This window comes from Lissotriton vulgaris, chromosome 10 (genome assembly GCF_964263255.1).
Source record: "Lissotriton vulgaris chromosome 10, aLisVul1.2, whole genome shotgun sequence".
NCBI classification, from domain to species: Eukaryota; Metazoa; Chordata; class Amphibia; order Caudata; family Salamandridae; genus Lissotriton; species Lissotriton vulgaris.
The window spans coordinates 5,833,296-5,859,098 of NC_141698.1; the positions used below are offsets into that span (position 1 = coordinate 5,833,296).

The 25,803-nt window shown below is 51.4% G+C and overlaps 2 protein-coding genes across 3 annotated transcripts in view; both read right to left on the bottom strand.

Moving 5' to 3' along the window:
* Window positions 1–3,260, bottom strand: part of IKBKG (inhibitor of nuclear factor kappa B kinase regulatory subunit gamma) — a 140,420-nt gene extending 137,160 nt beyond the window's left edge. Inside the window, exon 1 of one of the 2 annotated variants that reach the window (XM_086940167.1) lies at window positions 2,976–3,260. The gene's annotated coding sequence lies outside the window, so the exon portion shown is untranslated. The remainder of the gene's footprint in view (window positions 1–2,975) is intronic. The other variant, XM_086940168.1, reaches the window with a different exon arrangement.
* A 21,614-nt stretch (window positions 3,261–24,874) lies between these two features.
* Window positions 24,875–25,803, bottom strand: part of HSD17B10 (hydroxysteroid 17-beta dehydrogenase 10) — a 31,720-nt gene continuing 30,791 nt past the window's right edge. Inside the window, exon 6 of the mRNA XM_086940165.1 lies at window positions 24,875–25,415. Coding sequence (XP_086796291.1) covers window positions 25,225–25,415 — 191 coding nt within the window. The 3' untranslated portion in view covers window positions 24,875–25,224. The remainder of the gene's footprint in view (window positions 25,416–25,803) is intronic.

The window sequence follows — 25,803 nt, forward strand, 5'->3', positions numbered from 1 at the left end:
TCATACCTCTCTCCTCCCCCTGTCCCCCCATACCTCTCTCCTCCCCCTGTCCCCCTCATACCTCTCTCCTCCCCCTGTCCCCCCATACCTTTCTCCTCCTCTCCCCTCCCCCTAGTCTCCCCTCATACCTCTCTCCTCTCCTCCTGTCCCCCTCATACCTCTCTCCTCCCCCTGTCCCCCTCATACCTCTCTCCTCCTCTCTACTCCCCCTGTCCCCCTCATACCTCTCTCCTCTCCTCCTGTCCCCCTCATACCTCTCTCCTCCCCCTGTCCCCCTCATACCTCTCTCCTCCTCCTGTCCCCCTCATACCTCTCTCCTGTCCCCCTCATACCTCTCTCCTGTCCCCCTCATACCTCTCTCCTCCCCCTGTCCCCCTCATACCTCTCTCCTCTCCTCCTGTCCCCCTCATACCTCTCTCCTCCTCCTGTCCCCCTCATACCTCTCTCCTCTCCTCCTGTCCCCCTCATACCTCTCTCCTCCCCCTGTCCCCCCATACCTCTCTCCTCCCCCTGTCCCCCTCATACCTCTCTCCTCTCCTCCTGTCCCCCTCATACCTCTCTCCTCTCCTCCTGTCCCCCTCATACCTCTCTCCTCCTCCTGTCCCCCTCATACCTCTCTCCTCTCCTCCTGTCCCCCTCATACCTCTCTCCTCTCCTCCTGTCCCCCTCATACCTCTCTCCTCCTCCTCCTGTCCCCCTCACACCTATCCCCTCCCTCCAGTGTCTCTCATACCTCTCTCCTCCTCCTCCCCTGTCCCCCCTTACCTCTCTCCTCCCCTGTCCCCCCTTACCTCTCTACTCCCCCTCATACCTCTCTCCTCCCCCTGTCCCCCATACCTTTCTCCTCCCCCTCATACCTCTCTCCTCCCCCTGTCCCCCATACCTCTCTCCTCCCCCTGTCCCCCCATACCTCTGTCCTCCCCCTGTCCCCCCATACCTCTCTCTTCCCCCTCATACCTCTCTCCTCCCCCTGTCCCCCTCATACCTCTCCCCTCCCCCTGTCCCCCTCATACCTCTCCCCTCCCCCTGTCCCCCTCATACCTCTCCCCTCCCTCCAGTGTCTCTCAGACCGCTCTCCTCCTCCCCCTGTCCCCCTCATACCTCTCTCCTCCCCCTGTTCCCCTCATACCTCTCTCCTCCCCCTGTCCCCCTCATACCTCTCTCCTCCCCCTGTCCCCCCATACCTTTCTCCTCCTCTCCCCTCCCCCTAGTCTCCCCTCATACCTCTCTCCTCTCCTCCTGTCCCCCTCATACCTCTCTCCTCCCCCTGTCCCCCTCATACCTCTCTCCTCCTCTCTACTCCCCCTGTCCCCCTCATACCTCTCTCCTCCTGTCCCCCTCATACCTCTCTCCTCCCCCTGTCCCCCTCATACCTCTCTCCTCCTCTCTACTCCCCCTGTCCCCCTCATACCTCTCTCCTCTCCTCCTGTCCCCCTCATACCTCTGTCCTCCCCCTGTCCCCCATACCTCTCTCTTCCCCCTCATACCTCTCTCTTCCCCTGTCCCCCTCATACCTCTCTCCTCCCCCTGTCCCCCTACCTCTCCTCCCCCTGTCCCCCTCATACCTCTCCCCTCCCCCTGTCCCCCTCATACTTCTCCCCTCCCTCCAGTGTCTCTCATACCGCTCTCCTCCTCCCCCTGTCCCCCTCATACCTCTCTCCTCCCCCCCCTGTCCCCCTCATACCTCTCTCCTCCCCCTGTTCCCCTCATACCTCTCTCCTCCCCCTGTCCCCCTCATACCTCTCTCCTCCCCCTGTCCCCCCATACCTCTCTCCTCCCCCTGTCCCCCCATACCTCTCTCCTCCCCCTGTCCCCCTCACCTCTCTCCTCCCCCTGTCCCCCTCATACCTCTCTCCTCCCCCTGTCCCCCCATACCTTTCTCCTCCTCTCCCCTCCCCCTAGTCTCCCCTCATACCTCTCTCCTCTCCTCCTGTCCCCCTCATACCTCTCTCCTCCCCCTGTCCCCCTCATACCTCTCTCCTCCTCTCTACTCCCCCTGTCCCCCTCATACCTCTCTCCTCTCCTCCTGTCCCCCTCATACCTCTCTCCTCCCCCTGTCCCCCTCATACCTCTCTCCTCCTCCTGTCCCCCTCATACCTCTCTCCTGTCCCCCTCATACCTCTCTCCTCCCCCTGTCCCCCTCATACCTCTCTCCTCTCCTCCTGTCCCCCTCATACCTCTCTCCTCTCCTCCTGTCCCCCTCATACCTCTCTCCTCCTCCTGTCCCCCTCATACCTCTCTCCTCTCCTCCTGTCCCCCTCATACCTCTCTCCTCCCCCTGTCCCCCCATACCTCTCTCCTCCCCCTGTCCCCCTCATACCTCTCTCCTCTCCTCCTGTCCCCCTCATACCTCTCTCCTCTCCTCCTGTCCCCCTCATACCTCTCTCCTCCTCCTGTCCCCCTCATACCTCTCTCCTCTCCTCCTGTCCCCCTCATACCTCTCTCCTCTCCTCCTGTCCCCCTCATACCTCTCTCCTCCTCCTCCTGTCCCCCTCACACCTATCCCCTCCCTCCAGTGTCTCTCATACCTCTCTCCTCCTCCTCCCCTGTCCCCCCTTACCTCTCTCCTCCCCCTGTCCCCCCATACCTCTCTCCTCCCCCTGTCCCCCTCATACCTCTCTCCTCTCCTCCTGTCCCCCTCATACCGCTCTCCTCTCCTCCTGTCCCCCTCATACCTCTCTCCTCCTCCTGTCCCCCTCATACCTCTCTCCTCTCCTCCTGTCCCCCTCATACCTCTCTCCTCTCCTCCTGTCCCCCTCATACCTCTCTCCTCCTCCTCCTGTCCCCCTCACACCTATCCCCTCCCTCCAGTGTCTCTCATACCTCTCTCCTCCCTCTCATACCTCTCTCCTCCCCCTCATACCTCTCTCCTCTCCCCCTCATACCTCTCTCCTCCCCCTGTCCCCCCTCATACCTCCCTCCTCCTCCCCTGTCCCCCCTTACCTCTCTCCTCCCCTGTCCCCCCTCCCTCATACCTCTCTCCTCCTCTCCTGCTCGCGCCTCTCTTCTCTTCCTGGTCTGGAATTTGAGTGTTTTGCTTTCGGGCGCGACTATTTCCGACGCCTCAAGGGGCGCAACTCACAGCATCCGCCCCATGGGGGCGCACTTAACCCAAGCACTGCCCTTTCCTTTTCTAAAGTTTCTACATCTCTGAAAGGGGACGAACACTGTATACGAGCCCTCACTTCCTCTTCACAGCCTTCTCCCACCCCCGCAGATTAATGGACTCGCCCAAAACGCACGCAGAAGCGTGATAAATCGAAAACGAAACTAAAAGTTCGCAGCTGATTACACCACCAGCGTCAACAGGTTGACAAGAGGCTCTTGGTAGCACCCCTGGGGTATCAGACAGGGAGGAAAAACATAGACACTAAACCCCGGGGGTACTAAACAGGTGGGAATGACAGCTATCCCGCCCCGGGGGGACTGATGCAGATGAAGCATGACGCTACTCTCATCGCTTCCCGGAAGTCACGGCCGCACGCACGCTCAGGCCCCAAGACGTCTAAAAAGAACTAGAGCGCTGACCTCCCTCGAGGGTGGCTGGGGGGCGGGAGGAGGAGGAGGCGGCTCGGCCCGGGGAGGGAGGGAGGAGGCGGCCCGGGGAGGAGGCAGCCCTCGCTTGCACTTCTGTTGTGTTGGTGCGGTGCAGCGCGAGCCGCGTCCGAGGGCCCGGGAGCTCCTTAATGTGTCTCTTTCAGGCACCTGGAGAAGGAACCCTTGAGTGCAGCACACCTGGACACCTGGACACCTGGCTGAGCGATGCCAAGAATGTCCTGCTCTGTAAATATGTCATATGGAATTGTCCCGGCCTAATCGCTGTTAAAATGTAATCCTGAGTGAATTTGCTTTATAACTCTAACCACTAGTATATGTAGTAGACTGTTATGATGTAAGTTGTAAGCCTTAGTTCACATACCTAGGGTCTCCAGTGTTATTCCTGGTGTTCTATCTTACCTCATTGTGGAATTGTCTTATCACCATGCTCTGTAGAATGTCAGGCTCCAGGTTCAAAATTATTTCCTTCTTGGCTGCAGGATTGGGTATCTTCTGATGGCAAATCTCCTGCAGATTTTTTTGTTTCCAAACATAAAGTTGGTGATTGGATTAAGATGAGATCTGGTAGAGTCAAGGCGGGTTTGAATACATTTTCTGCACCTTGTCGTATTATCAAAGTAGCCAAACATTATGTGGTGGTTGAAGGTGGCCATAAATGGAATTTGCGCAGGATTGCTTTGTATCAAAGAAAGGGCACTGTTGACAAAGAATCTAATTCTGATGAGGAGTGTTCTGGTACTATGTTTATTCCTGACAAATGTATGGATGCTGAAAGGGGGAGGATGAGCGATGAACATACAATCCCAGTTCATCCAATCCCACATCCTTTTGTGTCAAGGGATGGTTCTGGTGTCAGTGACGCCGGAAGTCTTCGTTCTTTCACCGACAGTGATCATCCCGGAAGTCTAAAGAGCAGTAGCTACTAATAGCACCCTCGCCAAGCGCGGATGAACCCATACAACAACCAGGGCAGATGAACCCACACATAACCCACCGGCTGCACCGGGAGCCGCGCCAGCGCCACACAGCCAATGCGCGGGAGCACGACCGTACCAACAGCATCAACACGGCCTTCACCGCCCTGCGCTGCCTCATCCCCACCGAGCCCACCGACCGCAAGCTCTCCAAGATCAAGACGCGCCTACGAACGGCCTCCAGCTTCATCTCCCACCTGGGCAACATGCTGCTGGTGGGCGACGGGCAGCCGTGCCACACCACCACCTTCTACTATCACCGGGAGGGTGATAACTCGCAGCCCAAGCAGATCTGCACCTTATGCCTCAGCAACTAGCGCAAGCAGAGCCCCACGTCTGCGGCAGCCCCCGCAATTCTGGGCCAGCAGAGAGGGCCAGTGCGGAGCAGCACTCGGAGCACACACACCCCTTCGCAAAACAAAGCAGAAGGCCGTGAAATCACCAGATGTGGGCAGCAGCCCTGTAGCCACATTCAAACGAAAGAAACTATGCCACAGACTCTGCTGGACTTCTTTACTTCTTCCTTTGTCCTGGCCGCCATTTTGCTGCTGATCTCGGACACTTTTCTCTGGACTCTGACCCGCCATCTAGTCCATTCCCACGTCCTTTAACCCTTTTCCCCCTGACAATCCTCAAATGATTCTTCCCTTTTCTGATTTGCCTTTTCTCCATACCCTTGTATCCCTCCCAGCCTCCACTGGTGCTGTGACTGCACCCCCCCTCCGATCCCACTTAATGGAACTCTGCTTTTCTGTATATAGAGATAACTCTAATCACTAGTATATGCAGTAGACCTTTGTATTCTTTACCATTCCTATGTGACTCTTAGAGTATATCCATTCATATCCCTTACCTATGTACATAGAGATAACTCTAATCACTAGTATATGCAGAAGACCTGTGTACACTCTACCATTCCTATGTGACTCTTAGAGTATATCCAGTCATATCCCTTCCCTATGTATATAGAGATAACTCTAATCACTAGTATATGCAATAGACCTTTGTAGTCTCCACCATTCCTATGTGACTCTTAGAGTATATCCATTCTTACCTCTTCTTTCTGTTTGTATCTCTTCCGTGTGTGACTACATCTTGTACATTTGCAATCTTTTTTTCTGTTTGTATTTTTTATGTAACACATGTAATCCTTGGTCCTTATGTTTTGCAACTGGTTCTTATGTAAAGCTCTCTGACATCTTTGGGTAAAGTTCGCGTTATATAAAATCGCATTAAAATAATTTTTCTGGGAGAGTTCGTAAACCACCTTCATACTTACAAGATTATGTCACTTCGTAATTTTCCTCATTAGAGAAGAGGATGTGTTATGATGGTAGTTATAAGCTTTAGTTCACATACCTAGTGTCTCCAGTGTTAATCCTTGTGTTCTATCTTACCTCATTGTGGAATTGTCTTATCACCATGTTCTGTAGAATGTCAGGCACACAACACTCGACCTTTGGCAGTTCCTGCTACATTGTCGAGGGTGTTGGATGCCAGGTTACTCTCTCTGCAATAAATCCTACTTTCACAATTGGAAGTGGCCTCGTTTTCATCACAACATTTACCTTTGTACTTCCACCACTCCTATGTGATTTTAGACTTTATCTGTTTCTATCTCTTTCTTGAATATATATATATATATATATATCAGTCTGACCCTGTGCGTCCATCACCACCCCCTTTTGTACCGCTTTTGGCCACCATAAGTGTGGCAGGGTATGCTCAGACGTGAGTCCCCTGCTCACTTTGCCACTGGATTCAAGGAAGCCGGGCTGGAGACGGCTGGAATGCCAGAAACCGGTCCTCGGAGGCTTGTTTCCGGTCCAGGGAAGACATGGCTTGGCAATTCGGGCTGTACTGTTCCCATGAGGCACAGGGTCAGACTGATTTGCATATAGCCATGTCTGAACTGGGGTGGCAGAGTGGGCTAAAGAACGGTGATGGATTAAACCCAGATCTTTTAAATCTGTGGGAGTGTTTGATTGATTGATTCAGATGCTCCGTCCATCACCACCCCCTTTTGTACCGCTTTTGGCCGCCATAAGTGTGGCAGGGTATGCTCAGACGTGAGTCCCTTGCTCACTTTGCCACTGGATTCAAGCAAGCCGGGCTGGAGACAGCTGGAATGCCAGAAACCGGTCCTCGGAGGCTCGTTTCCGGTCCAGGGAAGACATGGCTTGGCAGTTCGGGCTGTACTGTTCCCATGAGGTACAGGGTCAGACTGATTTGCATATAGCCATGTCTGAACTGGGGTGGCAGAGTGGGCTAAAGAACGGTGATGGATTAAACCCAGATCTTTTGACTGGGTGTGAGTGTTTGATTGATTCAGATGCTCTGTCCATCACCACCCCCTTTTGTACCCCATGTACCAGTGCAGGCAGTTCTGCACTCAGCGTACATTCACAGCACGCTCCACTGTCTAGTAATGCTGTGCCCATGAACCAGTGCAGGCAGTTCTGCACTCAGCGTACATTCACAGCACGCGCCACTGTCTAGTAATGCTGTGCTCGTGTACCAGTGTAGGCAGTTCTGCACTCAGCGTACATTCACAGCACGCGCCACTGTCTAGTAATGCTGTGCCTATGTACCAGTGCAGGCAGTTCTGCACTCAGCGTACATTCACAGCACGCTCCACTGTCTAGTACCGCTGTGCCCATGTACGAGTGCAGGCAGTTCTGCACTCAGCATACATTCACAGCACGCTCCACTGTCTAGTAATGCTGTGCCCATGTGCACACACTGCAATAGTACAGTCTCTCTGTACTGCACCAGTCTCACATTAAACACCCTCTGTCACCGCACACATTCACCTTGTGCCCACTATTCCACATTGCACCCTCAATGTAGTGTATGTCCTGGGCGCTTACAAGCACTCAGCCAATGTTGTCACTATGCATACACTTCTACATCAACCTGATGTAGACAAAGGGTGAGTTAAGGACAAAGCAGCAGAACGTTAAAAAAAGTGATTGAGCCAGTAGGCCTCACTCCAATGAGATAGGATCAAATGGACCTGGTCGCTACTACCGATCACTACACGGTACGCTGCCACCACCAGGCTTGAGCTGTTTAAGTCCTGGTGAAGGCCGAAGCCTTCCACTACTAGGAGGATAGCACCTTGGCCGCCTCTCCCGGTCCAACAAGACCACAGTCTATGAGACAGGCCTATATGTCATGGCGCACACGCATGATCTGTGTTCACCTATAACATAAATCGGTATTAGGGATCCGAACAACAATACAGTTGAGCTCTCGGGCAGGGGTACACGTCTTTACCATGCAGAGGAGACTTTTCCTTAAATTACTCTTCAAAAAAAATAAATGTTTGTCGCCACCTTGAAGTTTAAAGTCACTCCATCAAAGGCAGCTAGAGTTGCCACATTTGTGAAGCTAGTACACTGGCCATTTCATTGTTTAAGTTTTGAGGTTCAGAAAGGGGCAGAAGCTGGAAATGTTGCATCACACAATGAAACTAATATTTGTAGTGTGGAGATTTCGAAACTACTTTCGAAGAGACTTCTTGTATTTGTGTTTTAATGTTAAAGGGGGATAATGTGAGTTTTACAGATGTTCTCATTATTTTTACTAACTTCACGCTTGGCCTAAAAATACCAGCCAACCCCTTGGTTTGGACCCCCTCCCCAGGATATCAGCTCGCTCCTCCAGGCAGCTGGCTGACAAGGCGAGGCGTCAAGCTGCGTCGATGCAAAGGTGACACTAATCTGCCCAGCTTTGTCGAGGCTCTGTTTAATCTGCTGCAGTCTGAGGTGACATTATAAGTACTGTAAACTGAGCACCATGTACATATTTTATTGCTTCTGTGTCCTCGGCTGTGTTTAACCTGATACAATTAGTGACACACAGGGCTGTCATCTGCATACATTGTTATTGCTTCCGTCCGTCCCATGGCTCAGGTAAATCAAACTAAACAGCCATCATGGTCAGGGGAGTGTGTCCTGAGCCAGGGGATAATGTTACAACTTCACTGAAACCTGTGAATTGTACTTGTTGACTTTTCCAGGCTGTTTTTGGGTTGAAACAATAAATGTTAATGCTTGCATTTGATTTGTTGAATCAAACTACAATTGAATGCTTGTTTGTGTATGCTGAACTAAAGTTCAAGTCCCAGAATGCAATGTGCTGTTAGCTAAACATACACAGTCCTAGGAGAAGCCATCTCCTTAATGCCGTGCCTTCTTTCGCAATTCTCAGCCCTTTAATAACAAAATAAATCCTGCAGGGACTTTCTTAAGCACAGTGTGTGCAGGTAACAGGCATACAGGCTGCTGAATCAGCCTCTGGAGTATTTTCCTCAACACCGTTAATGATCTAACTCATGTCCTCTGGTTGGGCGTATGTACTCAGCCTGGATTGCATTTCTTCAAAGTGCATATGGACTTTAACAATACATTGCTTATTTGTAATGCAAGTAACAATCTGTTGCATCCAGTAAGTCATTTTCTTGTATTTAACACTATGTGTGTTTGCTTATGTCCACAGAACTTTAATAAAGTGCTGCCTCTGGAAGACACGTTTATTGTTCAATATCCTGGTTACACAATTGTTTTACAGTATGATCAACTTACAAAGGGGCAGTTGGTTAGTGACCTTGAAGTTCATGTGCTTTGCAGCTGTTTCAAGATCTTTTTAGAGCTTCTTGTTGCCCAAATGAGTGCAATTTCAGATATTTACCTCTTTCGGGGGCGCTTGAACAGAATGGCCGCCTTTAGGTGAGGCTCCCGTGGCCTGGATCGATAATCCTACATTAATCCTGCAAAGTTGGTAATGCCACGAAACCCACGAACTGAATAGATTGCTGCTATCTGTCCCCAGACTCAGTGAAAGTTTGAATATGCTCGGACACTCCTAGCCTGAGAAACACGACTGGGCACTCTCCACCGAGACAGGTGCCGGAGCGCCAGAGTGGGCGGAGAGCGGCGACCTGAGTCAGGAAAGGCCAAGGCTTGACACGAGGCGAGTAGGCCTGGGTGGCTGGCAGCTGGGGGCAAATCACGGGCTGCAGAACTATCGCGGCCGCCAGGGCAGAGTGGGAGCACAGCGGATTTGAAAATAGTGTGCACCCACTGCACTGATCTGCTGCGGGGTGCACCTGGAGGGTCGACTCCTACACACGGACTAACGTGGGATCGGGCCCGCAGGAGGTGAAACACGAGATACTCTACTTCCCAGCGCGACCTCCCCTGTATGAAGGCCTGGTTTTCTGGGGCTCCGGGCGGCACAGAATCGGCCTGACCGGCCAGGGACACCGGCAAAAGGCGGTAAACAGCAGCAAGAGGGGAGACCCACGCCGAAGGTTTCCTGGTCCCTGGTGACAAAGGCTGGCATTGCTAAAGGGAGTGTGCAGTGGGCCCTAAATCGAGAGCGGCGATTGACCTGGAAAATACAGAGCTCGTTGTCCGTTGGGGGTCATGATGATGCATTAGCGGCTTACCACGACAACTGCGACCGCATAACGAAGGACACGCATCGCTGCAGCATAAGTGAGGGGAGTGGTGGAGTTGCTGAAGCACAGATATTTCGGCGGCTGCTATTTACAAGGGTGGTACACCAAAAGTGTGGAAGTGTACTCTGAGGCTCGGGCTAGAGGACACCATCGGAGATTGCCTTGGCACTGGTGGAATTCGGAAGGAAGTAGACCCTACCTGCAGAAGCCATGGGGAAGTTAGATACTCGCCAGTCAAGACTGAGTTTTGAGGCGCCTAAAAAGGGACTCAGGACAGGCAACGCAACGGTGGGCTCGCAAAGCACGGAAGCGGCGCAGAAGGAAGAGACGTCGGCGGACAGTGACCTGCATCAAATCTTACAAGAAATGCAGCAGGGATTTGCCACGGTAGTGGATAAAGTGGACAGGATGACTTCCAGAATGGATGCCCTGGTGCATAAGGTCGATCTCCATGAGGAACGGCTGACCGAGGTGGGAAGGGGCATTTCAGAGTCGGATGACGCCACCGCCAGTCACGCAATGTGACTGGCATGGATGGACAACAAACTTCGGAAAATCGCGGCAAAAAATGAAGACTTGGAAGCCCGTAGTAGACGGAATAACATACGTGTGGTGAATATACCTGAATCTACCAACACGGGAAGAATGGAGGACTACATTGAAAAACTACTTCAGACCACTATTAGAGCTGAGGCCTTCTCAGCGCAATTTATAGTAGAGCGTGCTCACAGATCCCTGGGGCCCCGACCAAAGCCTGGACAGCCGCCCAGGCCGATCATCGCACGCCTACTGAACTACCGGGACCGCGATGTGGCCCTGCACGCATGAAACAGAAATTGGTATACGAGGGGGTAACGTTCTCGATCTACCCAGATTTTACCCCCCTAGTCCAAGAGGAGCGTCGTAAATATTTGGAGGTGAAGAAGAAATTGTGAGAGGCCCAGATCGACTATGCGCTACTATATCCTGCAAAGCTGCGCATAACACACCAAGGCAAGGAACACTTTTTCACTAACCCGAAGCATGTGGAGGACTATCTGCGGCAATGGAAGAGGGCGCAAAGAGGAGCTGCTGAGCAGGGAGAGGACCAGAATGCACAGATTCCCGATGAGGAAGATAATGACGGAGTACTCAGAAATGAGAATGTGTGTTGCTAATATTGACAATATTCCTGGATAGCCAGATGGTCAGCTGCGCCCTGATTAGGATCCAAGGGATTGGGGACACTACACATCCGGCAGGAGGTGGAGAACTGTGGTATTCCAGCAGTAACGTATTCCAGGCCCCACCATCTCTCCTAGACTAAGAGCCCAGAGGTCGCATAAGGTTCGGGGCTTGGGAGGGTCGGTGGTCGTGCGCCTCTCTGAAGCGTTTCCTCTACGGGAGTTCCCCCATGTTGAGCTTAACCTTAATATTATGTTTGTTGTTGACTGGGAGGGGTGGGAAAATCATATGACAAGTTGGGATTGCTTCAATGGGTGGGGGGGGGGGGGTGAGGAAGGGGAATTGGGAGGAAGTTGCCGGTTTCTTGATTGTAGGAGGGGGAGGACACGAGGGAGGGTGTGGGGGAGGGGCGACATAGTTGATAGTTGTTGGGGGGGGTGAATTGGGGCAGGAACACGTGCAGAAGCTTTTGAAGGATACACAGGGAGGGTGGTATGGAACAGGGAGGAGGGAAGGGGGGACAGGACAAGGCCACTTGTTGATGGCCACACAGTTCACAGGAAGTAGCAGCAGTGGTATGAGATGGCTCGAGACAGCATGGCAACAACTGTGGGTGTATGATGCATGCCTGAGGTATTTTTCTGATGGGTGATACCGTCACTGATAATTGCACGATTCTATCATGGAATATTAGAGGACTTAAGGACCCTCGCAAATGCAGACAGGTACTGGCCTATTTGGATAGGCACAACATTAGCATAGTATTGTTGCAGGAGACTCACATAGCCCCACAAAGTAATCCCACATTTGCCAGGAGATGGGTGGGCACCAGAGTATTTTCCAATTATTCTTCCTATGCCAGGGGCACTGCTATACTAATACGTCGTTGGGTCCCCTTCATATTGCAGGGTCAGCAGATAGACAAGGAAGGACGCTATGTTATACTATGGGGGAGGCTGGGGGGGGACTCTGTTACAATTGTCAATTGTTATGCGCCGAATACAGATGAACCAGGGTTCTTCACGATGCTGTGGGGCAAGATAGTAGAGGCAGGGCCCCGTAGGATTGTCTGGGGAGGAGATTTTAACGTAGCCCTGGTACCGTCCATGGATAGAACTGATGGCCAGACGCACTATCACCCTAAGATGCGGGAGATCTTGGGGGGCATTATAGCAAAGGGGCACCTTGTGGACAGTTGGAGACACACACATCCCACAAAGCAGGAGGGCACACATTTTACATCATACACTGGTACATGGGCAAGACTTGACTATTATTTTTTAACTGCGGACTTGGCTCTTGGGGTTGTAGACATTCGACACCTTGCTAGAACCCAGTCTGATCATTGCCCTGTATTGGTCTCACTGAAACTGCCTGGCTACGATTGCCCTAAGCCTACATGGCAACTACAGCCTACTGCGCTGTTGGACTTAGTATTCCGTGAGGAATTGAGGGAAGATATAAAGGACATTTTTCCCCATAACAAGAACTCGGTGGAAAGTATGGAGACTATCTGGGAAGCCTTCAAAGTCCCAGTGCGGGGATGGTGTATGACTAAGAGTTTCGGAGTTCTCCGAACCATTCAACATACTCTCGCTAAACTGGAAAGGAAGATGCAAGCACTGGAGAGACAAATGATGGGACGGGATAATGGGGTGGCTCATCAACAGTTCCGTACAAAACTGACTGAGTATGACAAAGAGGCGAAGAGAGAAGCCAAATTCAGGGGCAAATACTGGGTTGCTCTGCACTACAATGAAGGTGAGCGACCAGGTAAAGCACTGGCAGAGGTTGTGCGGCTTGAGAGGGGTACCGATATCATATTGGAGCTTGTTGATCAGGAAGGGGAGACCCAACGGGATAGCGACCGGATACTAGGGACGCTCCAGGAGCACTATGCGACTTTATACACTTCGCAATCCACTGGTGAGGTAGATTTGGATGGGTTCCTGGGGACCTGGCGTTATGCTGTTTAAGTGACATGCATAGAACCTTCCTCAGTGCGCCGTTTGAGATGGACGAAATCAAAGAAGCCATAATGTCACTGGGGAATGGCAAAGCGCCATGATCCGACGGTATTCCCGCTGAGTTTTACAAGTGTTACATTGACATCATGGCGCCCGTGCTGAAGGAGGTTTTTGAAGAATCATTAGAGTTGGGGGTGCTGCTACGTTCTATGAGGGGGGTTGTGATCACGTCACTATTGAAGCCGGGAAAGGACCCTACCACTGGGATTCGTACAGGCCCCTTTCTCTCATCAATTGCGATGCAAAAATTCTGGCTAAAGTGTTGGCCACGAGACTGTCCCTGCTTATGACCAAACTCATTCTCCCTGATCAATCGGGATTCGTCCCGACGAGAGCGACGTCTCATAACTTACGAACATTGTTCTCCCTCATACAGACGGTAGCACCGGAGTTCCCTCTAGCAACAGTATTCTTGGATGCGTCCAAGGCTTTTGACTCTGTGGAGTGGGGATATTTATTTACTGTGCTACAAAAAATGGGGTTCCCTGCACTATTTAAATCATGGGTGAAGTTGCTGTATACGGCACCAACGGCGAGAGTGCTAGCGAATGGGCTCCTCTCGGACGCACTCAAAATCACTAGGGGTACCCGGCAGGGCTGCCCGCTCTTCCCTCTATTGTTCGCCATTGCAATTGAGCCGCTGGCATGTCGGAGAAGACAGCTCCATCAGGGGAGTGCATTCCACTGCTTTCAACGCCAGCTTTCCATATCTCTGTATGCTGATGACGTCACTTTATATGTCTCAGACCCTGAACACACACTGAATGCACTTTTGCGGGAATTCATTACGTTCGGTAGACTCTCCGGAATCGCAATTAATTGGGGGAAGTCACAATTCTTCCCGTTGACCTCAGCGGTGCGGGAATTTGCGCTGGACTTCCCTCTGGAATGGTGTAGTGGTGACTTACGCTATTTGGAGATACAGATTTCAAAGGATAGAGATAAAAACTGAGACTACACTACGGGACGGCCATAACGAAATTGACAGATGCCATCACGAGGTGGATAGCACTACCACTATCCATGGCTGGCAGGGTGTCCCTGATCAAAATGATAATACTGCCACGCTTCCTATACTACTTCCTCAATATCCCTTACCATCCCGGAGCTTTCTTCTTTAAACCTCGGCAATCAGAATTAATTAGACTGGTCTGGGGGGGGCTGCAGTCTAGGCTAAAATGGGCGGTCTTAACACAACCATATGATAAGGGGGGGGTTTGACGTTCCGGATTTTGAGGCATGTTACCTTAGTGCACAGGCTCACTACTTAGATCATTGGGTAAGGCCCACTCGCTATATGCCCCAGATTGCAGTGCAAGACTGGATAGCACACCCCATCCCACTAAATGGCATGGTGTATGGACCCACGGCAGTGTTGGATATGCCCCCGACCACAGTATTCTGCACCATAGACGCTTGGCAGAGGGTGCAACGAAGGGTTCGTGCACCCATACTGTATGCACCACAAATGCCCCTTACCTATCATCCGGAGATAGTATTATTGCAGGAGGCGGGATTCCAGAAACTCTAAGATATTGCACAGAACATCTTGGGGGATATGTTTGTAGCAAACGAATTTCGCACTCGGGAAGGTTATTTTGGCGACCACGATCCCAGCCCACTGGAGGTGTTTTATTACATAAGGTTGAGGGAAAGCATGAAAACACTCCTTCCGGATTACCCGAGAGAGCCAGAAAGCGTTGAACCCTTGAATGTTGTGGTAAATTGCAATGATGGTGCACATATGGTGTCAAGGATATATGAAAGCCAAACACACCCACAATTGTGAGCACGGCTAGGGGAAACTGGAACGTGGACTTCGGGAGTGACATAACGGATGACCATTGGGAGTACTGCTGCAGCATTACGGGTTGTATTGCAGCCAGTTGTCGTTTTAAGATCATACATTATAAGTATTTGCATAGGATGTATTATACCCCGATGCGGAAATACAAATATAGGTTAAATCGTCAACGACTGCTGTGAACGATGTGGTAGGTTTGGGGCTGGGTTCTTGCATCTAGCATGGGAATGTCCACAGGTGGCACAATACTGGGTGGAGGTGCACAATGCATTAGAAAAAATGTTGGACATGAAGGTTACTACTGACCCATTGCTGTATCTGTTGGGGTACACTGCACACATACCGAAACCCAGCCGTAAATTTATGGATGTGGCATTATTGCTAGCCAAAAGGAGAGTTGCCTGTCGATGGGGAAGAGGACGTGCCCCTAAATTTAAAGAATGGATACGAGATATGACATATTGGCAAGACCAGAGTAAAATACATGCAGAAACTCTACCACTGTCCACTAGACCTAGAGACATATGGGGACCCCTACAAATATAGGGCGCAGCATCAGAGGGACATGCTAGTCCAATGGCACTAGGCGCGGACAACGGGGCTAGACAGGTGGAGACAGGGTAGTGACCAATGGAGATTAACTCTGAAATGCTGTAACAAGAATGTATACGTAATACTAGGAGCAGGATGGGATCTTACGAACTGCACTGTATAAAGGGAGGGAGCTACCAGTTACTGCAGATGGGGATATACGGATTCATCATTGGGTCGTGTTGTATCAAGTGATACTGGATATGTATACTGTCTACTTTGCTAACTGTGCCATGTGTAATGTATAATCACCAAGATGCAGTGACTTCATTGATTTATCACGCTGATGCTCGTATTGAACTGTGCACTTGTATATTGTTCTACACAAAAAAACAAAATAAAGTTAAAAAACAAAAAAAAGAGATTTACCTCTTTCTATGGAACCATTGCCCAGCTTCACTTGTGAGAAAGGGTCACTGTAAGTGCCACATATTTGGTCGTTAAATATCACCCATAAGCAATCTGAAAACTTGGCAGCTATGATCCTCGTGTTACACACATCTCACACAATGTGCCAGCAATTGGTACCACGCTGAACTGTAGGGCAGGATGTACCAGCTCGAGTTTCCGTGTTCTGTAGGAGTATATTATGAAAAGTTGGTACAACTTTCACTGTTTGTGCCAAAAGTGATAACAAAAAATCACAGGCCTGCAGAACTCTACTTTCCCCACCATTCATTTTCCAAAATGGCACCATGAACCCTTGGAACAGGCTGTCCTTGCCACCCTCTTGCATACCACAAGCACCATATTGTGCCATAGTTGAATTACTGTTTTTTTCCGGGGGTGGTGGAGTAGGCCCTCAACCCCAGCTCTTCCCCATGGTTATGTTGCACCTCCAGAGCGGCTTATTTCCTGACCTTCGGATGCCTTCAGACGATCTGCGTTTGCCTTGATGCAGAGTAGTGGGCGGTGAGCCAGAGTGCTGACACCCAGGCTTGTGGACTGCAGGGTCACTGAAGATTTCTAGCTCAGTCTAGACACATTCATCTACTGAGAATTGTTCCCCTTTTCTCTGCCTCCCCCAATCCTATTTTCATTGTGCTCTCGGGGCTTCTGGTGTTCCTCTGTCGCTTTTCATCCTTCCTTCTTGTAGGGGCAGTATCCACAGGACAGCCCACTCCTTGTATTATCATTTCTTGTGTAGGAAACGTCTGGCAGACTAGACTCCTTGGGAGGTAAGCATATCCCTCCTGTAAGTGCTCTGCATGGTTATGTCTCATGGTTACCAATTGAGGGAGGTAAACGGATCCCAACCGGCCTGGTTAGGTCTCTTGATCACCAGTTGAGGGAGGTCAACAGATCCCTTCTGAAGGTGCTCTGCATGGTTCGGTCTCTTGTAAACCAATTGTGGAGAGGATGTAGCCTTACGGCTGGAGCGGTCGACCTCGAAGCTGGGGAACCGGGTTCAAGTCTCAGAAAGGCGCTCAATATCCCGTGATTCTGGGTAAATCACTTAATCTCCCCGTGCCTAACAACAATGAATGTGTCCTTCGTTAACAAAACTGGTGCTATGTAAAGTGCTTTGATTCCCGATGTCTCGGGTCTAGTTCGAACAATATAAAACTCTTAAAAAATTGAGTGCCAGACTCTTTTGGGAGGTAAGCGGATCACACCCTGCCTGGTTAGGTCTCTTGATCACCAGTTGAGTGCTCGACTCCATTGGGAGGTAAGTGGATTCCTCCTGAAGGGGCTCTGCTTGGTTAGGTCTCTTGCTCACCAGTTGAGGGAGGTCAACAGATCCCTTCTGAAGGTGCTCTGCATGGTTAGGTCTCTTGTAAACCAATTGTGGAGAGGATGTAGCCTTACGGCTGGAGCGGTCGACCTTGAAGCTGGGGAACCGGGTTCAAGTCTCAGAAAGGCGCTCAATATCCCGTGATTCTGGGTAAATCACTTAATCTCCCCGTGCCTAACAACAATGAATGTGTCCTTCGTTAACAAAACTGGTGCTATGTAAAGTGCTTTGATTCCCGATGTCTCGGGTCTAGTTCGAACAATATAAAACTCTTAAAAAATTGAGTGCCAGACTCTTTTGGGAGGTAAGCGGATCACACCCTGCCTGGTTAGGTCTCTTGATCACCAGTTGAGTGCCAGACTTCATTGTGGAAAAAGTGTAGTTAAGGGTTAATTATTTTTAACTTGTCTGGCTACGACACAAATGCCCGGGCCAGGGTATTTATAACTGTTGATGGCAGCCGTTTCCAGTACAGGGGTACAGTCTGTGTACCTGTCCCAAGCGAGGAGACTCCCTGTTCAATACATTTAGTATGTCATGGCTGATCCAGTGGTTTTCCTGTAGTGTGCACCAGAGTTTCTGAGGATAAGAGAGTTGGGTACACTGGCAGCGATTCCCCCAGATCCAAGTATTCCCCTAAAGTTGGAGGGTGTTCTGAAGTCAGTGTTGCAAACTCCCCTTCTCTCTCCGTTCTCCCTTACCATTTCTCCTGATTCTTCCCAAATCTTTGTAAATATAAACACGTCGATCTGGCTTTGAATTCACATCCTGTGAAAAGCAGGAAAAACCTTTTGTTGTCACTGGGAATGAGCCATGTCCATCAGGTCTGATTGTGGTCTCACAAAAACACCAGCTGAACAAAGACTGCGGACCAAGGTCAGGGCCGTACTGTTACATTCCATATAGGTACCCTATATAGTCGCAGGTAACAATGCAACATTTCACCTATATTCCTCCCTGCATTACATAAATGAAGGTCCTTAGGGACTGACCTTTTACCTAGATACAACACTGCATTCAGAACGCGGGTTTTCCCTAATTCGAATCTCATACGTTATGCATGAGGTTTCTTGGAAGCACTGCAGGACTAACATCTCCTGTATAATATCTCTGTATAAAGTTGAGGCCCAATGTCATCCTTTAGGCCGACACAGCAAGAATTGGCGGGAAAACCAAGTGAGGAAGGGAGGTGTACCCACCTCATTATGTCCGGCCAATAAATAAAGTCGAGAGATCTGGAGCTCGTATTGATCCATCCTGTGGAGCATCCCTGGCTCGCCATGGCTCATTGCATTCTTCCACCGGTACTGGATTTCTGTAAACAGGAATTTAAATCTAGTTCTTATCTTCCCATATGTGCTGTGCATTCACAGAGGTCAAATGTCAGGCTCTGTCTTCCAAGGGAGTTTGGTGTTTACTTTTCTTTCTATCATTTCAAACTGAGAGGATTTGTGACTATCTTGTTGTGAAAGGAAATTTTATCTTAGCACAACTAAATGTAAATGTTTGTAAATTAACTGTGCAGGAATGTCAGACTATATCAGAATTTGGGAAGCACCAATGAAGCGCCATGAAGCACCATGAAGCACCAATGAAGCGCCAATGAAGCGCCAATGAAGCGCCAATGAAGCACCAATGAAGCGCCATGTTTGTAATTCTCAAGTGTGATGGAAGCAAATATTTGAATACAATCAAAACAGTAGGTGATGGCATTTCCACACATCATTATTTTTGCACTGTGTAGTTTCACGAGTGAAACCGTAGGTCTGTGCAAATGTAATGGTGCAGGAAGCTGGGTTTCCGTTGCAGTAACCCCCCCCCCCCCGCAATGGTGTAGGAAGCTGGGTTTCCGTTGCAGTAACCCCCCCCCCCCCCTGGCAATGGTGCAGGAAACTGGGTTTCCGTCGCAGTAACCCCCCCCCCCCCACCGCAATGGTGCAGGAAGCTGGGTTTCCATTGCAGTAACCCCCCCCCCCGCAATGGTGCAGGAAGCTGGGTTTCCGTTGCAGTAACCCCCCCCCCCCGCAATGGTGTAGGAAGCTGGGTTTCCGTTGCAGTAACCCCCCCCCCCCCGCAATGGTGTAGGAAGCTGGGTTTCCGTTGCACTAACCCCCCCGCAATGGTGCAGGAAGCTGGGTTTCCGTTGCAGTACCCCCCCCGCAATGGTGCAGGGTTTCTGATGCAGTAACCCCCCCCCCCCAATAGTGCAGAAAGCTGGGTTTCCGTTGCAGTAACCCCCCCCCGCAATGGTGCAGAAAGCTGGGTTTCCATTGCAGTAACCCCCCCCCCCCGCAATGGTGCAGGAAGCTGGGTTTCCGTTGCAGTAACCCCCCCCCCCCGCAATGGTGCAGGAAGCTGGGTTTCCGTTGCAGTAACCCCCCCCGCAATGGTGTAGGAAGCTGGGGTTCCGTTGCAGTAACCCCCCCCCCCCCCGCAATGGTGCAGGAAGCTGGGTTTCCGTTGCAGTAACCCCCCCCCGCAATGGTGTAGGAAGCTGGGGTTCCTTTGCAGTAACCCCCCCCGCAATGGTGCAGGAAGCTGGGTGTCCATTGCAGTAACCCCCCCCCCCCGCAATGGTGTAGGAAGCTGGGGTTCCGTTGCAGTAACCCCCCCCCCCCCCCGCAATGGTGCAGGAAGCTGGGTTTCCGTTGCAGTAACCCCCCCCCCGCAATGGTGTAGGAAGCTGGGGTTCCGTTGCAGTAACCCCCCCCCGCAATGGTGCAGGAAGCTGGGTTTCCATTGCAGTAACCCCCCCCTCCCTCAATGGTGCAGGAAGCTGGGTTTCCGTTGCAGTAACCCCCCCCCCGCAATGGTGCAGGAAGCTGGGTTTCCGTTGCAGTAACCCCCCCCCGCAATGGTGCAGGAAGCTGGGTTTCCGTTGCAGTAACCCCCCCCCCCCCCGGCAATGGTGCAGGAAACTGGGTTTCCATTGCAGTAACCCCCCCCCCCCGCAATGGTGCAGGAAGCTGGGTTTCCATTGCAGTAACACCCCCCCCCGCAATGGTGCAGGAAGCTGGGTTTCCGTTGCAGTACCCCCCCCACACTTTTTTCCAGATTTCTGATGCACTTTGACTTGATATGCCCTGGGCCCGAGAATCAGGTTCTCAGTGCCTGTGTTCTTTCCCAAAACTGAACTGTTGTACCCCCAATTGGCAACTCTCTGGCCACATGAAAGTCCATTGTAAAAGGTACCATGGGTACCGAGGGCACTGTGACCAGAGAAGGCCTCTAAGGTCTGCAGCATATATTGTGCCACCCTTAGAGGTCCTGTACCTTAACACACACACACTGCCATTGCAGGTTGCGTGTTTTGGTGCAGGAAGCTGGGTTTCCGTTGCAGTAACCCCCCCCCCCCCCGCAATGGTGTAGGAAGCTGGGTTTCCGTTGCAGTAACCCCCCCCCCCCCCTGCAATGGTGTAGGAAGCTGGGTTTCCGTTGCAGTAACCCCCCCGCAATGGTGTAGGAAGCTGGGTTTCCATTGCAGTAACCCCCCCCCGCAATAGTGCAGAAAGCTGGGTTTCCGTTGCAGTAACCCCCCCCGCAATGGTGCAGAAAGCTGGGTTTCCGTTGCAGTAACCCCCCCCGCAATGGTGCAGAAAGCTGGGTTTCCATTGCAGTAACCCCCCCCCGCAATGGTGCAGGAAGCTGGGTTTCCGTTGCAGTAACCCCCCCCCCGCAATGGTGCAGGAAGCTGGGTTTCCGTTGCAGTAACCCCCCCGCAATGGTGTAGGAAGCTGGGGTTCCGTTGCAGTAACCCCCCCCCCCCCGCAATGGTGCAGGAAGCTGGGTTTCCGTTGCAGTAAACCCCCCCCCCCGCAATGGTGTAGGAAGCTGGGGTTCCGTTGCAGTAACCCCCCCCCCGCAATGGTGCAGGAAGCTGGGTATCCATTGCAGTAACCCCCCCCCGCAATGGTGTAGGAAGCTGGGGTTCCGTTGCAGTAACACCCCCCCCCCCGCAATGGTGCAGGAAGCTGGGTTTCCGTTGCAGTAACCCCCCCCCCGCAATGGTGTAGGAAGCTGGGGTTCCGTTGCAGTAACCCCCCCCCCGCAATGGTGCAGGAAGCTGGGTTTCCATTGCAGTAACCCCCCCCCCTCAATGGTGCAGGAAGCTGGGTTTCCGTTGCAGTAACCCCCCCCCCCCGCAATGGTGCAGGAAGCTGGGTTTCCGTTGCAGTAACCCCCCCCCCCCCCCGCAATGGTGCAGGAAGCTGGGTTTCCGTTGCAGTAACCCCCCCCCCTGGCAATGGTGCAGGAAACTGGGTTTCCGTCGCAGTAACCCCCCCCCCCCCACCGCAATGGTGCAGGAAGCTGGGTTTCCATTGCAGTAACCCCCCCCCCCGCAATGGTGCAGGAAGCTGGGTTTCCGTTGCAGTAACCCCCCCCCCCCGCAATGGTGTAGGAAGCTGGGGTTCCGTTGCAGTAACCCCCCCCCCCCCCGCAGTGGTGCAGGAAGCTGGGTTTCCATTGCAGTAACCCCCCCCCCCCTCAATGGTGCAGGAAACTGGGTTTCCGTCGCAGTAACCCCCCCCCACCGCAATGGTGCAGGAAGCTGGGTTTCCATTGCAGTAACCCCCACCCCCCGCAATGGTGCAGGAAGCTGGGTTTCCGTTGCAGTAACCCCCCCCCCCCGCAATGGTGCAGGAAGCTGGGTTTCCGTTGCAGTACCCCCCCCCCCCACTTTTTTCCAGATTTCTGATGCACTTTGATTTGATATGCCCTGGGCCCGAGAATCAGGTTCTCAGTGCCTGTGTTCTTTCCCAAAACTGAACTGTTGTACCCCCAATTGGCAACTCTCTGGCCACATGAAAGTCCATTGTAAAAGGTACCATGGGTACCGAGGGCACTGTGACCAGAGAAGGCCTCTAAGGTCTGCAGCATATATTGTGCCACCCTTAGAGGTCCTGTACCTTAACACACACACACTGCCATTGCAGGTTGCGTGTTTTGGTGCAGAGAAAAGTGAAGAGTTAACATGGCACATATCCCTGTGTTCCATGCCTGCAACCCACTGCCCTGGCATAGGTCAGCCACCCCTCTAGCTGGGTGCACTATACCACTAGTGAGGGGACAGTAGCATGAACACTGTACCCCTACAGTGTCTAAGTCCATTCTTAGACATTGTACATGCAGTAAAACCATAAAGAGTATATGGTCTGGGAGTTTGTCATTATGAACTCCACAGCACCATAATGGCTTTACTGAATTCTGGGAAGTTTCGTAGCAAACTTCTCAGACCAATAAACCCACACTGATGCCAGTGTGGAATTGAAAAATAAACTCAGAGGGCATCTTAGAGACGCCCCCTTAAAAACAACATAACTCTAGTGTCTTCGCTTAGTGGCTGCTCGCCAGCTGCCACCACCAGACATGTTTCTGGACCCGAGTCGAGAGTCTGCTGCTCTCTGGGTCCTGAAACAATGCACATCCTGGGACAAGGTGCCAAGCCTCCTCCCCCAGGATGGGCTGGTTCCACGAAGGAGAAGCTTCAAAGGCTTGTTGCCTTTGTGAGCTGCCCCAATAATTTGCTGCTCCCAGCAACTGCCCCCACCGTTTCTGGCCCCCACTTTGGGTGGAAGGATTGGCGGGAAAACCAAGTGAGGAAGGGAGGTGTGCCTACCTTTGCCAACCCAACCCCTCAGTTGGGGGGGGGGGTAAGTGAAGCACAATTCTCAGTCCCCACCGTCTTGGAGATGAGGGGACCCAGCAAACCCGAGTGAGGCATATGTCCCCCTCCCACTGGAGGGTGGCATAATAGGGGTGTACCCACCACAAGGAAGGGGCCCCATTGGTCCCAACCTGTACCTACCTGTAATGCCCCTAAATTTAGTATTTAGGGGCAACCCTGAACATTGTCTCTTCAGAAAAGAATAAACAAGAAGGAGGAATAAAGAGCCGTGCTGAAGGAAGAAGGACGACAACAACTGACTCACCCCAGCCCTACCAGCCTGTCCGGAGCTCGACTTGATCCAGCTAAATCCCGGTGTGTCCTGCAGTCAGCAGCCCCCCAGAACCTGGAGGACCTGCCCTGCCTTCCCAACCAAGACTTTGTCTCCTGTGAGCACCGGATTTGCTCCCCAACAGACTCTGGCTCTGGCCAAATGCGCGAGTCTGCACCAGACGCCCACGGCCCGAGTTAGAGTGGCCCAACAACACGAGATGGTCTGCCCGGCGATCCTGACCAGGGATCTGGCGATCCCTGACCCAACTTAAGTCTCCAACCGAAGCCTGCAGCCATTTCTGGAGGATCCGCCCTCCCCCACCCCCGACAGTAACCGGAGCCGGTAAGAGAAGCCAGACGCCAAAAGACACCACTGCGTCAGATGCCCCTCCTTGGGTGACCCAAGACATCCCAACTTTCCTCTCTAACTGGTGGTCGCCGCCAGAAGATCTTCGTCCCCAAGCCTGCAGTGTCTGTTGCAACCAGAGAATCCCCATTGAAATCAACAGGGAACCAGAAGCCAAAACGCACCCAGTCGCCCCTGTGGGTGCAGCTTGTGTGCTAAATCAGATCCCCCTTTGCCCGGAGCCTAAAGCCAAGAGCTTTGCTCCCACAACCTTGTGGCCTGCTCGTGAGCAGCCACCAACCGGAGGCGGCCTATCCCCCAATGGATAACATTGGGCCTCAGCACCGGGACACCCAAGTGCCGCTGAGGGTGCTTTGAGAATGCCACCTTGACCCTTGGGGAATCCTTCTTCTAATCAAAGAAAACCAAATCCAAAACCCAAGTACTATTATTAAACTGATAACATTGTTTTTCCCATAGGACTGCATTGACTGATTTCTTATGAAAAGTGTGGAGTTGGTTTTTATGAAACCTTAAGAAACGGCATATGTACAAACACGGATTTACTTACCTTTTATCAAGGAAATGTCCCAGTGTAAAATCTAGGCATTTGAAATAAAGTAGAAAAGGTAACCGTAAAAAGTAATCTAAAAAGTAACATACAAAGTAACTGAAAAGTAATTTTGACTGTTGACTTACCTGTAAGCAAACCAATTGCATTCTACTGCATTTCAGCGGGATGCAATTGCATTATTCTTGCAAAGTATTATTTCACTTACCTGTACCAGGCCTGGCTTGGTTCTAAAAATAAAATACAACTACATAATATTTATATACAAACAAATTATTCAGAGTTCAGTCTCTGAGTGGGACATCATTTCTTGCCTGAATGTGTACAATAAATGCTCAACACTACCCTCTCGATACTGCTTTACTGCTTACCCACACTACCACAAATCGAGAGTGAGGTGCTATCTACTTTTACCTCTGCCCATCTTTGGGGTTCCACTGCACTCTGTGCACACTATACCTGACTTTGGCATAGTATATACAGAGCCAGCTTCCTACATCTGGAGGAAAGGAAGGCACCAGTGCGGCGAAGGGAAGCATGGCCTTTGTGATACCTCCATGTGTGTGCATTACGTGTGGGAAGGTCTACATTAACATTTTTGATGACTTTTTTATGCCCCACAAAGTTGCAGTGTGCAGTGATACTCACACAATGCGAGCCTCAGCAGTGCAGAACACAACAACAGCTCACAGCTCTGGCTCCACATTCAAAACTTTATTAGGAAGTGCCTTAAATTATTCAATCTTCCTTCACTAGACGGACCGTCGCTGGCATGGAGTTACCAGATGAATCCTCTGCAGTAGTCATCAAGCTTTCTAGATCAATGCTGTCCATCCAACGGGGCAAAAACCAGAAGCTCGAAGACTCTGGAGGCGAAGGGCAAAGTTCATAACTTCCATGGACGGTGGGCGAGCTTTACAAAGTTCAGGAGTCAAAGAAGTCCAGCCTCCTTTGGAATATTTGCTCCCTCCGTCATGGAAGGCCTGACGGGAATGTGACTGCACAGCTTGAAGGACCCGACTCCTTGTCCAAGAGCACCAGTGTGTTCCTCAGGGCTGCATTCGGATGGCGCCATCCAGCCGGATTACCTCTCCATTCAGCATGGGGTTCTCCACAATGGCCTGGACCAGGTGAGCGTACTCTCCAGGGTCCCCGAGGCGGCTGGGGAACGGTACCTGCCTGGCCAGGAACGTCCTCACTTTCTCAGGGAGGCCAGCCAGCAGAGGAGTGGCAAACAAACCTAGGGATAAAAAAGGAAGAGGAAACAATGTCAGCCAAACTCATGGGTTCCCTACAGTCTAGTTCATTTTCTTTTCTCTCACACACCTTTCATTTCATACAGAATGAACATAACTGAGCTGTACTATCTGGAACTAAAAAACAATGTTGGCAGCTTTCCCCATAACATTTCATCTGGGGCCTATTTCCCACAGTTTTCATATCTTGTTTCATTACAGAGTTACAGGTGAAAACAATGCACGCACCTTTCATTTTGGTACATCACTGGTATTTTATAAATATTCAAGACCACTCCTTTGGCTTCAGATGGTGCTTTTAATGTGGGCGTTTTACATGAGCAAAGGCAGAATCCCAAACGTTGTGCAACAGACCTGTAATGCTGCGATGGT